At 53.7% G+C, this 14925-nt stretch overlaps 1 protein-coding gene across 3 annotated transcripts in view; it reads right to left on the bottom strand.

Moving 5' to 3' along the window:
* Nucleotides 1–203: 203 nt before the first annotated feature.
* SKAP1 (src kinase associated phosphoprotein 1) overlaps nucleotides 204–14925 on the bottom strand; it is a 61785-nt gene continuing 47063 nt past the window's right edge. For 2 of the 3 annotated variants that reach the window (XM_039704710.1, XM_039704712.1), the window contains exons 10-13: nucleotides 13284–13340; nucleotides 12546–12658; nucleotides 1025–1148; nucleotides 204–722 (exon numbers count right to left, since the gene is read on the bottom strand). In XM_039704710.1, the coding sequence (XP_039560644.1) occupies nucleotides 1050–1148; nucleotides 12546–12658; nucleotides 13284–13340 (269 nt within the window). In that variant the 3' untranslated portion in view covers nucleotides 204–722; nucleotides 1025–1049. The remainder of the gene's footprint in view (nucleotides 723–1024; nucleotides 1149–12545; nucleotides 12659–13283; nucleotides 13341–14925) is intronic. The other variant, XM_039704711.1, reaches the window with a different exon arrangement.

Raw genomic sequence — 14925 nt, 5'->3', positions numbered from 1 at the left:
GATCTGCTCCATGCCCCAGGATCCTCTCCAGAGGGATTGGAGCTGAATTCCAGAGGGATCGGAGCCCAGTTTGGGAATTCCAGAGGGACTGGGGCCCTGCCACCATCCAGCGGCCCCGCAGCCAAGTGCGGGAGGGGAGGGAGACAGGAAAAGCAGGAAAAAAACCAGGAAAAGCAGGAAAAAACGGGAAAAGCAGGAAAAACCAGGAAAAGCAGGAGGAGGATGCACTGGATTCACCCTCACAGCAAAGGAGCCATTCCCGATCATTCCCAGAGCGGCCAAACTTGGAGAGGAAAAAGGGATTTATTGAGGGAAAACAGCTGGATTTGGGATAGGGGAACAGCTGGATTTGGGATAGGGGAACACCTGGATTTGGGATTGGGGAACAGCTGGATTTGGGATTGGGGAACAGCTGGATTTGGGATTGGGGAACAGCTGGATTTGGGATCTCCAGGGCATTTGGGATTGAGCCAGGAGAAGCAGGATAACGAGAGCAGGAGATCTCCAGGGGATGTTTGGGAAAAGCAGGGTGCGTGCCTCAGTTTCCCCACGGAATGGCTCCAGGGGGGATTTTTGGGATAAATCCACTCGGGGCCGGCGCTGGGTCCTCCGCACGCGGCTCTGCTGTGGGAATCCCATGGGATCTGTGGGATCTGTGGGATTTGGGATCCAGGGAATGCCGTGGGCTGGCGCTGTCCCTGCGCTGCCGTTCCCGGTCCCGCCTGCTCCAGGGAAAATGGGGGGTGGAGACGAGGACACCCCAGACACCCAGGGATGGATCCGGGACCCCAAATCCCAAATCCGAAACCCCGCAGCCCAAACCCCGCATCCCAGAATCCAAACCCCCAATCCCACGCCCCAAACCTGACCCCAAACCCTGCACCCAAAACTCCAAACCCAAAACCCAAACCCCACACCCCAAACCTGACCCCAAACCCCCAACCCCAAATCCCAAACCCCAAACTGCAAACTCTGCACCCCAAGCCTGACCCCAGACCCCGAATCCCAAGCCCCGACCCCTCACCTGTCCCTGTCCCGTCCCTGTCCCGTCACTGCTCCAGCTCGAAGGCGGGCGCCAGGAATTCCCTCGGCACGATCCCGATTTCCCGGCCGAGCTCCCCGACCCACCAGCCGTACCCGGGGTACTCCTGTGGCACCGGGACTGGGGTCAGAACCTTCCTTCAGAGCTACGACCCCAAATCCCACAGAAATCCCCCAAATCCCGCAAAAAATACCCCAAATCCTGCAAAAAACACCCCAAATAGTGAAAAAAACCTCAAAATCCCGCAGAAATACCCCAAATCCCACAGAAATCCCCCAAATCCCACAGAAATACCCCAAATCCCACAGAAATACCCCAAATCCTGCAAAAAATACCCCAAATCCTGGAAAAAAACTCCAAATCCCACAGAAATACCCCAAATCCTGCAAAAAACACCCCAAATAGTGAAAAAAACCTCAAAATCCCACAGAAATCCCCCAAATCCCACAGAAATACCCCAAATCCCACAGAAATACCCCAAATCCCACAGAAATACCCCAAATCCCACAAAAGTACGCCTGAGGTTTGTGCCATACCCCAAATCCCACAGAAATACCCCAAATCCCACAGAAATACCCCAAATCCCACAGAAATACCCCAAATCCCACAAAAGTACCCCAAATCCCCTGGGTCACAGTTTGGGGTTTGTGCCAGGGGGGGAAAAAACCCAAATTTATTCCTAAAATCCGAATTTATCCCTCAAACCCCATAGGCTGAGCTGCGTCTCGGCCACTCCACAACGCCAATTTTAAGACAATCCCAATTTTAAAACAATCTCAATTTTAAACCAGTTTAACCAATTTAAAATAAATTTTAACCAGTTTTCAACCAATTCCTTCTCTGCCGGATTTCGGGATAAACCTCAGGCTAAATCCCGGGATTTTCTGGCATCCGAGGAGATGCAAAAACCCCAAATTTATCCCTAAAACCCGAATTTATCCCTAAAACCCGAATTTACCCCTAAAATCTGAATTTACCCCATGAACCCCGCAGGCTGGGCCGTTCCAATAATTTTAACCAGTTTTCAACCAATTCCTTCTCTGCCGGATTTCGGGATAAACCTCAGGCTAAATCCCGGGATTTTCTGGCATCCGAGGAGATGCAAAAACCCCAAATTTATCCCTAAAATCCGAATTTATCCCTAAAATCTGAATTTACCCCTAGAACGCCGCAGGCTGGGCCGTTCCGCAATCCCAGCCCCGATTTTAAAACCATCCCGCTCCTGCTCTGCCGATCCCGGGTCAGGCCGGGCCCAAATCCCGCATTTCCCGGCCCCCGAGGACGCAGCGAGCCCCAGACCCCCCAGCCCAGCTGCGATGTTCCCCCCGCGCGGCGCCGCAAGAATTAAAAGCGCATTAAAAACTCGCGGCAATCGCGCTCGTCCTCGGCTCGCGCTGCCAAATTGCCCCGCGCTGCCGCGTGCAGATGTTCGTTAATTATGCTAATTTTTATTAAATCATTAGCGCCGAGCCCTGGCACGGCGGAGCTGCCTGAACTCTGCTCCGCTCCTTCCCAGCCCGCCGGAACTGCGGGGCGTGGGGAGCGGGAGGAGGAGGATGGGGTTTTGTTGGAATTTGGTTAATTAGGGCTTAATGAGGGCTCTGCTGCGCTGGGCGGGGAGGGGATTTTGGGGGATTTTATGGGAATTTTGGGGGATTTTATGGGAAGGGTTGGAAAGGAGAGGATGGGCGGGAAAAGGGATGCCTGGAGTGGTGTGGGGGGTACTGGGAGCACTGGGAGCAGCTGGGAAGCGCAGCAGCGTCTTTCCCATTCCCAGGAATCAGCAGGAATTGGGAAATTGGGAATCTGACTCCCTTTCAAAGCTGGGAATGGATTTGGGGTCACCCCAAGTCTGTCCTCCCCATCCCAGGAATCCCCAGACTGGGAATCCCATCCCACCAGGATCCATCCCATCCCAGCAGGATCCGCGTGTGCCATCCCACCAGGATCCATCCCATCCCGCCAGGATCCATCCCATCCCACCAGGATCCATCCCACCAGGATCCATCCCACCAGGATCCATCCCATCCCACCAGGATCCATCCCACCAGGATCCATCCCATCCCGCCAGGATCCATCCCATCCCACCAGGATCCATCCCACCAGGATCCATCCCACCAGGATCCATCCCATCCCACCAGGATCCATCCCATCCCACCAGGACCTGTCCTGTCCCCTTGGGGTCTCCATGTCCCATCCCATTGGGGTCTCTGCATCCCATCCCACCAGGATCCACGTGTCCCACCCCATCCCATCAGAATCCACACATCCCAAAGATCCAGGACTTATCCAATTAACCATTCCCCACAAAAACACCCAACCACAGCCCTGCCGGCACCCCACCCTGCCCGGGGGACCCCGGGGTGGCACCGGGGTGACACCGGGGTGGCACCGGGGTGACTCCAGCTCCCAACCCCATCCCCGGCTCCCCGGCCAAGGCCTCGGGAGCGCGGGGCTGATCTTTATTCCACGGCTGAGCGCGGCGCCGAGCCCGAGGCGGCGAGCGCGGCTGGGGCACGGTGCGGGGGAGATGTTTCATCTGCCGGGCCCATCTGTGCGGCGCGCTGCTGCCGCTCGCCCCGAGAGAGGCGCCGCCGCAGCTCCGCATCGCCTTTAATATGCTCCTAAATCACCTCCCCGGCGCGCTTCAAGGGCCATTGCCGCCACCGCGCCGGTTCATCTGGAGTGCACGGCGGAACGGGGGGCACGGCGAGGGCAGGGGGAGGGCGCGGGGGGGCTTCGGCAGGGATTCCCAGGGATTCGGGGTCCCGAGCTCCTGGGATCGCCCTGGGGGGAGGCGCGGAAAAAAGAAATCGAAATAAAAATCGGGAGGAAGTTGGTGGGAGGGTTTGGGGGGGCAGGAAATCCTGAGGCTCCAGGGACTGGAGGTTCAGGGGTGCAGGGATTGGGGGATGCTCAGGATCCTGGAATTTTTGGGGTCCAGGAGGATCTGGGGGTGCAGGAATGTTGAATTTGGAGGTTCAGGGGTGCAGGGATTGGGGGATGCTCAGGATCCTGGAATTTTTGGGGTCGGGAAGGATCTGGGGGTGCAGGGAGGGTTTGGGGATTCAGGGATATCGGGATTGTGGGGAATGTTCAGGATCCTGGAATTTTTGGGGTTCAGGAGGATCCAGGGGTGTGGGGAGGGCAGCAGGAGGGCACGGGGTGGGGTTTGGGAGGAATTCCCGGGGATTTGGGGTCCTGAGTTCCTGGGATTGGCAGGGCAGGGGGGGAAGAAAGGAGAGGAGGGCAAGAATAAAATGAAAATAAAGAGGGAAGTTCCTGGGAGGGTTTGGGGGTGCAGGAATGTTGGGTTTGGAGGTTCAGGGGTGCAGGAATTAGGGGGGATGCTCGGGATCCTGAAAGGTTTGGGGCTCAGGAGGATCTGGGGGTGCAGGGAGGGTTCGGGGTGCAGGGATGAGCAGGGACTGGGGGGATGTGCCGGATCCGTGGGATTTGGAGGTTCAGGGGTGCTGGGATTGGGGGGAAATGTGCAGGAACTGGGGAGAAATGTGCCAGAATTAGGGGAAATGTCCCAGAATGGGGGGAAAATGTGCCAGAACTGGGAGGAAATGTGCCAGGATTGGGGTGAAATACTCCAGAATCGGGGCTCTCACATCATCAGGAGTAGCGGCGAGGAACTCGGGAATTCGGAGTTTCAGGGATGCAGGAACTGGGGGGGAATATGACGGAACTGGGGGGAAATGTGCAGAAATTGGGGTGAAACCTGCCAGAATCGGGGTGAAATGTGCCGGAATCGGGGTGAAACCCTCCGGAATTGGGGTGACACCCTCCAGAATCGGGGTGACTCCCTCCGGAATCGGGGTGCAATGTCCCGGATTCGGGGTGACACCCTCCGCAATGGGGGTGACACCCTCTGGAATGGGGTGACACCCTCCGGAACGGGGGTGACACCCTCCGCAATGGGGGTGCGATGTCCCGGATTCGGGGTGACACCCTCCGGAATCGGGGTGCAATGTCCCGGATTCGGGGTGACACCCTCCGCAATGGGGGTGACACCCTCTGGAATGGGGTGACCCGCCCCGGAACGGGGGTGACACCCTCCGCAATGGGGGTGCGATGTCCCGGATTCGGGGTGACACCCTCCGGAATCGGGGTGACACCCTCTGGAACGGGGTGCAATGTCCCGGATTCGGGGTGACACCCTCCGGAATTGGGGTGACACCCTCCGGAACTGGGGTGAGACCCTCCGGAATGGGGGTGAAACCCTCCGGAACGGGGTGCAATGTCCCGGATTCGGGGTGACACCCTCCGGAACGGGGTGCAATGTCCCGGATTCGGGGTGACACCCTCCGGAACGGGCGCTGCCGCCCCTCCGGGCGCGGCGCCGAGCTCGGGGCTGCGCCGCGCTGCCCGGGGACCCCCGAGAAGCGCCGGGGCCGCGGAGCATCCCCCGCGTTGCCGCGGCAACCGGAGCCGGGCTCGCCGCATCCCCGGGGCCGCCCGGGCTCCACCTGCGCCCCGGCCCCCGGCGGGGTCAGCGCGGGGTCGGCAGAATTAATGAAGGCGGGCGCTAATGAGGTGTCGGCGGCTGTTGATGCTCTCCGTGTGTCGGGGGCACTCGCATTTCCAGAGCTCATTATGGGCTGCAATTAGGCTGCGGCACCGCCAGATATTTAGCTCCGGTTTTTTTTTTCTTTTTTTTTTTCCCTTTTTTTTTTTTTTTTTTGGCTAATCCAGTGTATCTACTCCAAAATACCAGAAGAGGGAGCTTAGGCTACACTGGTTTTTACTATGCTGATCTTTCCTTCTGTTTTTTTTTTTTTTTTTTTTTTTTTTAGTTTTTTCCCCCCGGTTTTTCCCGGTTTTTTTTTTTTTTTTTTTTTTTCCCTTTTTTTTTTTTTTTTTTCCGCTCTTAAATTAGCATTTTAATAACGCCGCTGCCGAGCGGGGAGAACAACACCAAAATTGGCCGTTTTTCACGGGGAAAAACTTCCCGGCTCGAGTTAATGGCAGAGTTGTGAGGGAGAGAGGAAAAAAATGAACCTTCCCCGCCTGTCCCAGCGGGGGAAAAAAGGGGGAAAAATGAAATGAAATGAAATAAAAACGCGGCAGTGATTTTTATTTGGTTTATCGCACGCTCCTGCTCCGAAATTTGCTCTGAGGCCGATTATTTTCGGCTTTAAAGTCGCGCCTGATGGAGGGGAGCGGCCGGAGGAGGTCGGAGCTGCGGGAGGGTTTGGGATAATTCCGTCCATCCCCAACCCCAATCCCAAATCCCCGGAGAAGGGAGCGGGATGGGGAACAGCAAGTTCTGTTCCCGGGATGGATCCGGAATAAAACCGGATCCAAAGTCCGACCAAAAATCAGATCCAAAATCCGATTTAAAAATCAGGTTTAAAATCCCATTTAAAAAATCCCACCAAAAATCCCATCCAAAACCCCACCAAAAATCCCACCAAAAATCACTTTCCAGGCCAAACCCCGGGGTCGCTTTTCCCTCCAAAAGTCACCGTGATTGTTCCCTAAAATTCCCTGGATTTGGGCAGGGAAAGGGGATTTGGGGACAAGCCGGGGACGGGGATTGGGAAAGGGGACACGGACACGTCACAGCTTTATAGGAACTGGCAGAACCGCCCCTTTTCTTCCCAGATTTTCAACCCAATCCCAATCCCAATCCCAATCCCAATCCCAATCCCAGCCGCTTCCCTTTCCAGCAGGAATCCTGATCCCGATTGTTTGGTGATCCCAAATCCCCTGGGACTGGGAATTTGGGGATTTTCTCTTGGGATTGGGAATTTTGGGGTTTTTCCCTTGGGATTGGGAATTTGGGGATGTGGGAGAGGGACCCTGGGGGGGGAACCCATGGGAGCTGGGAGAGGGGTCTGGACTGGGACTGGGGGAACTGGGAGAACTGGGATTGGGGGAACTGGGATTGGGGGAACTGGGATTGGGGGAATTGGGATTGGGGGAACTGGGACTGGGGCACTGGGAATGTGTTCCCCACTGGTCTCTGGAACTGGGGTTACTGGGAATGTGTTCCCTGCTCCGATCCCAAACTGGGGTTACTGGGAATGTGTTCCCTGCTCCGATCCCAAACTGGGGTTACTGGGAATGTGTTCCCCGCTCGGATCCCAAACTGGGGTTACTGGGAATGTGTTCCCTGCTCGGATCCCAAACTGGGGTTACTGGGATTGGGTTTCCCCTGCCCCAGGCCGGGGTTCCTGGCGGGTTCCCCTTTTCCCTGGGATCACTGGATCGCTTTTCCCCCATTCCTGGAGCAGGGAACCCCAGGATCCCATTCCCAGCCCCATCCCAGAATCCCAAACCCACGGGAAGCAGGAAAAGCAGGAAAAGCAGGAAAAGGGAGGAATGCCATCCCTGCCCCGATCCGCGACCTCCGCTCAGCCCGGGATTCCTCGGGATGAATTCCCGCGGTTTCCATGGAATCCCGCATTTACCTGGGGCGATTCCCGGGAATTCCAGCCTTTTTAGGGATCCCCAGTTCCCTTTCCCCCCACAAAACCGGGATTTTCCTTCATTTGCAGCTTGGAAAAGGGAATTAAAAAAACCCGGGAATAAAGGATGGAGCCAGCGGGATCAGCGGGATTTGGAGCTGGAAATTCCCATTTTCCCCCAAATCCAGGCTCCCCCGTCCCGGATGTCCTGACACTGCTTTGGGGTTTTTTATTTCGTTTTTTTGGGATCGTTTTAAACTCGGGAATTCCGCGGATTCCAGAGGGAACGAGCCCGGGAATCTCCGGAATTCCCGCCGGGATTTGGGGTCAGCTCCGGAAAAAGGAGCCCTGGGGGTTCCGGGGGTTCGGGGATTTCGGGGATTTCGGGGATTTCTGGGATTGGTTTTTCCCCCCGCAGTTTCTCTGTTTTTCCCGCGGTTTTCCATGGAAAAATTCCCGAATCCGCCGGCAGGGGTGGGTGAGGATGGATGGAACGGAGGTAAAATAGAGAATAGAAAATAGAAAATAGAAAGTGTAAAAATGACAATAAAATATAGAAAAAAAATTAAAAATAGAAATTATAAAATGTAAAATATAAAAAATAAAATATAAAATGTAAAAAGAAGGGTAAAGTATAACATATAAAAGATATAAAGTATAAAATAAAATAAAATAGAAAAAATTTAAAAAATAAAGTATAAAACATAAAATATAAAAACTAAAATCTATTAAAAATATAAAAAATATGAAAGTCAAAATGTAAAATTTAAAATATAAAAAGCAAAAAATAAAACATAAAAATGAAAATACAAAATGCAAAATGCAAAATGTAAAATATAAAAAAATGCAATTTCAATTTCAAAATAGAAACTAGGAATTACAAAGCACAAAATAGGAAGTATTAAATGCAAACTATAAAATTAAAAGCAGAAAAGCAATGGAGAGCCCGGGCCATGGAACTCCCGTTCCAGGGAGTGAATGGAGCTCCCAGGATGAGGAAAATCGGGAATTTCGGGGCCGGAAGAGCCCCCGGGGCCTCCCCCGCTCCCGAGCCCCAATTTCTGCTCAGCCCGGGACAACCCAGAGAAAATTCCCGGTTTTGATTTGGAATCCCGGGATTTGTTTTGTGTGCCCGTTCATTTCTTGATTTACCATGTAGGACATTAAATTATTATTTACCGTCATTTTAATTGTGATTTTATTACTTTAAATTTTTATTTATTATTTATTATTGATGACCACGAATTTACCTGCTTGTTTATTAATTTATAATGACTTAAATATCTGTTTATTAATTAAAAACATTAATTAAAAGCCTGTTGGTTTACCTGTTCATTTATTAATTTATAATCGATTTCTTTCTCTATTTTATTAATTAATTAACATTCGTTTACCTGCTTATTTACTAGTTGATTAACATTAATTTACCTGATTATTTATTAATTCATAAGTCATTTATTTCCCTGATTTATTTTTAATTGATCATTAATCCACCTCCTCATTTAATAATTAGGAATTCATTTAGAATTTATTCACGTCCCTATTTATGAATTAATTCCTATATTCCATTCATTAATTGAATTAATTTACATTTATTTAAAATTAAATTTTTCATTTAATTTAAATTAATCCATTTTCCCACCCGAGGCTCATCCCAGGAAATTCCCGAGGCGCTGACCCCGGATCCCTCCTGGTTTTCCTGGATCTTTTGGAATTCCCAGTGGTGAATTCCACAGGAAATGTGGGAATACCCCGGAATTCCCAGTGGTGAATTCCACAGGAAATGTGGGAATACCCCGGAATTCCACAGGAAATGTGGGAATATCCCGGAATTCCCAGCGGTGAATTCCACAGGAAATGTGGGAATACCCCGGAATTCCCGGGAGCCCCAGCCCGAGGCCGCTGCCTTCCCGGGATTTGCGGGATGAGGAACGGGCCGAGTTCATCCCGGGATTCCTGGGAGCGGGGATGGAATTCCGGCTTCTCCCGGGGGTTTGTCCTGGGAATGGGAGGGGGAAATTCGGGATGGAGCACCCGGGATTTGGGATGGAGCACCCGGGATTCGGGATGGAGCACTGGGAATGTGCAGGTGAATCCCTGTGGGTGGGAAAATTTGGGATTCGGGATGAGGAATGCGCAGGGTTCATTCCTGAGGGTGAGGAAAATTTGGGATGCAGATCTGGGGATGCGCAGGGGAGGCCCTGAGGGCTGGGCAGTCCCTGTCCTGTCGCTGTCCCTGTCCCTGTCCCTGTCCCCACATCCCAGGGGTGACCAGAGGTGACCAGAGGTGACCAGAGGTGTCTGGGGGGTGGCCGGGGGGTGACCGGGGGTGACCGGGGGTCCCTGTCCCATCCCTGTCCCTGTCCCTGTCCCTGTCCCTGTCCTGTCCCTGTCCCTGTCCCTGTCCCTGTCCCTGTCCCATCCCTGTCCCTGTCCCTGTCCCGGGGGTGACCAGGAGTGACCAGGGGGTGACCAGGGGATGGCCAAGGTGGCCAGGGGTGACTATGGAGTGACCAGGGGGTGACCAGGGTTGATTGAGGTGTGACCGGGGGGTGACCAGAGGTGACCAAGGTGACCGGGGGTGTCTGGGGGGTGACCGGGGGGTGACCGGGGGGTGACCGGGGGGGGACCAGGGGATGGCCAAGGGGTGACCAGGGGGTGACCGGGGGTGACCGGGGGGTGACCGCTGCCTTCCAGCTGCCGCCGTCCCTGTGCTCGTGCCGTTCCCAGCGGGATCATTCCCGCACCGAGCGCAGCTGAGCCCGGACCGGGCTCATCCCGCGCCGCCTCCGGGGACAGAGCGGGGGGCAGGGCTGTCCCCGTCCCCAAATCCACGGAAAATGCCGCTAGATGTCACCCCGCGCCTTCGGCTGCCGTGGGGGATGCGGGAATTCTCTCCCGGAGCTTCCCTCTCCGGGTTTTAGGATGGAGGGAATGAACGGATCCTGGTTTTAGGATTGAGGGAATGAACGGATCCCGGCTTTAGGATGGAGGGAATGAACGGATCCTGGTTTTAGGATTGAGGGAATGAACGGATCCCGGCTTTAGGATGGAGGGAATGAACGGATCCCAGTTTTTGGATGGAGGGAATGAACGGATCTCAGTTTTAGGGCGCCAGTCACTTCCAGCTAAAGCCACCGAGAGCGGGAAGAGGCACCACATTCCCACAATTATCCCGGAGAAGGAATCGCTGGGACGGGAAAAACGGAGCAGGGCCGGGAATGGGGACATGGGAACGGGGTTTTGTTGGGATTATGGAATTCCAGGATGGGATGGGTGGGAAAGAGCTCAAATCCCATCCCATTCCCAGCCCAGCCATGGGCAGGGACCCCTCCCACTACCCCAGTCCAGCCTGGCCTTGGACACTTCCAGGGATGGGAATTGGGGATGGGAATTGGGGATGGGAATTGGGGATGGGAATTGGGGATGGGAAATGGGGATGGGAATTGGGGATGGGAATTGGGGATGGGAATGACTCTTCCCTTTTCCCAAGTGAATTCCCAGTGTTTTCTCCCAGCAGGGGTTTTGGGAATGAGCCGGTGGCACCTCTGGGGTTGTCACCCTGCACCTCCCAATCCAGGGGGCCCAGGATCCCTTGGGATCAGCATTCCTGGGATTCCTGGGATCAGACATAGCCTGATTTCCCTGGAAGGCCCAGGATCTCTTGGGATCAGCATTCCTGGGATCAAACACGGCCTGGTTTCCCTGGAAGGCCCAGGACCCCTTGGGATCAGCATTCCTGGGATCAGACATAGCCTGATTTCCCTGGAAGGCCCAGGACCCCTTGGGAATCAGCATTCCTGGGGTTCCTGGGATCAAACACGGCCTGGTTTCCCTGGAAGTGCCCAAGGAGCACCAGCACAGGGTTGGTTTCCACGCCAGGGATCACACCCAGACCCAGCCTCGACAATTCCACGATTCCCTGACCCCATTCCGCTCCCGGTGCCCAGTTTTCCCGGGAATGTCAGGCCGGGAAGGCGCCAGATGGGATTTTACAGGAGCCGCTATTCCGTGGTCGGAGCCAGCGGGCGCCGCGAGATTAATTCCGCGAAATTAATTGGGACAAGATTGAAAAGGAAATTAAGGCGCAGCTGAGTGAACATTCCCAACCTTTTCCCTCCTCCTCCTCCTCCTCCTCCTCCTCCTCCTCCACTTCCCGCATCCGGAATTTCTGTCACACCCAGACCCAGCCTCGACAATTCCACGATTCCCTGACCCCATTCCGCTCCCGGTGCCCAGTTTTCCCGGGAATGTCAGGCCGGGAAGGCGCCAGATGGGATTTTACAGGAGCCGCTATTCCGTGGTCGGAGCCAGCGGGCGCCGCGAGATTAATTCCGCGAAATTAATTGGGACAAGATTGAAAAGGAAATTAAGGCGCAGCTGAGTGAACATTCCCAACCTTTTCCCTCCTCCTCCTCCTCCTCCTCCTCCTCCTCCTCCTCCTCTCCCTCCCTCCACTTCCCGCATCCGGAATTTCTGGGGAAAAGCCCCCCGGATCCGTCGGTTCTCAGCCAGGGATTGGCACCGGAGCCGCTCCTGGAGCCGCCGGAATTCCGGCCGGGATCGTGGACGTGGCCCCGAGCTGCTCCCGGAGCCAGCCCGATGGACGCGGCCTGGGGCATCCCAGCGCTGGCAATTCCCCGAATTCCCAAATGGGAATCCCCCAGAAATGGGGAGCTGGCACGTTTCCAGCGCGGGGTGCGGGATCAGGACCGGGAGCTGCTCCTCCCATCCCAAAGCAAGGCCCAAATAGGCCCCGATCCCAGTAAAAACCAGTAAAACCAAGTAAAAAACAGTAAAGAAGAGCAAAACTCAGTAAAAGCCAGTAAAAACCAATAAAACGCCCCTCCTGACATCATTAGTTTAATTTTAAATCTTAATTTTGAGTGATTTTAGCACGTTTGGGCCCTGAAGATGAGCTCGAATCCCAAAAAATTCCAGCTCCTACCTTGCTGAAGACAAGGACGAGGTTGTCCCATTTTAAATGGGAAAATAAAATGGGAAGTGAGGCAAATTTCCAAAAAGAATTTCCCCCAAATTCCCCAAAATTCCCAAAAAATTCCCCCCAGAATTCCAGCTCCTACCTTGCTGAGGATGCGGATGAGGTCGCCCCGCTGGAAGGAGAGCTCGTCAGGATTGTCCCCGTGGCAATCCCACAATCCCTGGTAATAACTGGAGTAATCCCGGTCGGAATTTTCTGGGAAAAAGGGAAAAAAAAGGTCAAAAGGTCAGGTTGGCGAGCGATTTACAGGTACGGGATCATGGAGGAGATTCCAGAGCCAAAAGTTCTCCTGGAGCTCCCCCAGGATGGGAAAGGCTCCAAATCCACGGGAATGTTGAATGTTGAGGTTGGGAAATGCCGGGAATTCCATGGAATTCCATCACGGGCTCGCTGGCTGAGGGATTGGTGCTCCCCAAAGAGTTTGGTCCCAGTTTTCCAGGAATTCCTTTCCCAGGAATTCTCATCCCAGCTCCTTTCCTGCTTCCCAGAGGGACAGGAGGGCCTTGAAGGCATCCTGGGAATGTCTGGTCAGGTCCTGGGGGGCTGGATCCCAAAATTCCTGTGGGAGCCCTCCCTGGCTTTTTAGGGATACAAATCCAGCTTTGAAAATCCCAAACACCTCCTTTAATCCAGGAATTGTGGGAGATGTCTCACACTGGGAAGAGTCTTCCCAAGTGGAATTCCACCTTTGGGAAGAGTCAATTCCCAGGAATTCTCCCGTTCTCCACATTTTCCACAGCCCAGGATGCTCCAAAGTGGCCAAAATCCCAAAAGATTCCCCCCATCCATATCCTGGGAATCCTTTGGGTTGGGATCTTACCCTCCTCGCTCCCGAAATCCTCCTCGTCCTCTGGGAATGGCGGTTCCAGCTCCTCATCTGGGGAGGGAAAAACCAGTGGAAAAATCCGGGAAAACAGTGGGGAAATCAGGGAAAAGAAAGGAATGTTGCAGCTCCAGCACGTCCAGGGCTCCGAGGGAATCCCGGGAATAAAAAATTCCCGGATTGATGGTGGGGAGAGGAAGCGTCGGAGAAGATTTTCATGGAAAACCGGAATTGTTGTGGGCACCAGGACAAACAAATCCATGAATCCCAGATTTGGGAATTTCCATGGGAAGAGAGGAAAATGAGATTCCAGAGGGGAAATTCCAGGCTGGGAATGTGGGGAATGAAGGAGGAATTGGGGAGGAAGAGGAGGAGAAAGGGATGGAATGATCCCGGGGAAAAGGTGGATTCCAGAGGGGATGGGAAGGCTTGGAAAAATGGCCAGGGAGTCGAGCTGGGTACAGCATCCCAAATTTCCAGCCTCATCCATGGAAAAGCCATTTCCCATCCAAGGAAAACCCCTTCCCATCCTCCAGACCTCCCTGCCTGCTCCTTGTCCCGTTCCCAGGCGCGTTCCAGGAGGATTTGGAGCTGGGAAATCCAGGAATGGGATCCATGGGGACAGGAGCAGCCCCTCGCCACCATCCAGGGGTTTTCCTGGAATCAAATCCTGGATCCAAGGGTTTTCTGAGAAACAAATCCTGGATCCAAGGGTTTTCCTGGAATCAAATCCTGGATCCAAGGGTTTTCTGAGAATCAAATCCAATGGATCCAAGGGTTTTCCGGGAATCAGGCCTGGAAGTGAAGCTCTGCCTTCCCAATCCCACCCAACACTTGGATTCTCCAGGTCTGAATCAAAGGGAAAACCTGGAAAACTTTGGAAAATTCCACTTCTCCCTCCCACCCCACTTTTGGGATCCTCATCCCGGGGGTCCGGAGCCGCCGGCGCATCCCGGGAAGCTTCGGAATCTCTGTGGAGCCGAGTTTTTAATGGAGCAATTTGATTCAATTTTCCAGTCGATAAAATTCCCCGGCAGCGCTCGGCGCTTCCGAACGGACACCTTCACTCCTGATTTAACATTCCCATCGAATCCTTCCCGGGAAATTGGAAAAATTTATCACCTGTGAAATTTTATTTGGCCTCGGCCGCGTCTGTTTTTGTAAAACTTCATTAACGCCGAGGAAATTATCTCTCCGTGGCTTTTCCCGGTTTTTTTATTCCCGTCTCCCGGGTTTTTTTCCGTGGTTTTTGGACAGGAGGTAAAGGAGGGAGAAGGGGGTGGTGGGAGGATGGGATTGGGGCTTTTCCTGGGTTTTTGGGGGTTGGGATGAAGGAAGATCCGTGAGTTGGGTTATCCCAGGAGAGCTGGGAAGCCTAATCCATGGAAACCCATGGAAATATATGGAAATGCATGGAAGTCCATGGAAATCCATGGAAACCAGTGGAAATCCATGGAAACCAGTGGAAATCCATGGAAACCCGTGGAAATCCATGGAAACCCATGGAAATCCATGGAAACGCATGGAAATCCATGGAAATGCATGGAAATCCATGGAAACCAGTGGAAACCCATGGAAATATGTGGAAATGCATGGAAGTCCATGGAAATGCATGGAAATCCATGGAAACCCGTGGAAA

This window comes from Passer montanus, unplaced genomic scaffold (assembly GCF_014805655.1).
Source record: "Passer montanus isolate IOZ18808 unplaced genomic scaffold, ASM1480565v1 scaffold179, whole genome shotgun sequence".
Lineage (NCBI taxonomy): Eukaryota > Metazoa > Chordata > Aves > Passeriformes > Passeridae > Passer > Passer montanus.
The sequence above is the reverse complement of the archived record's forward strand: the minus strand, read 5'-3'. Positions and strand labels throughout refer to the sequence as shown.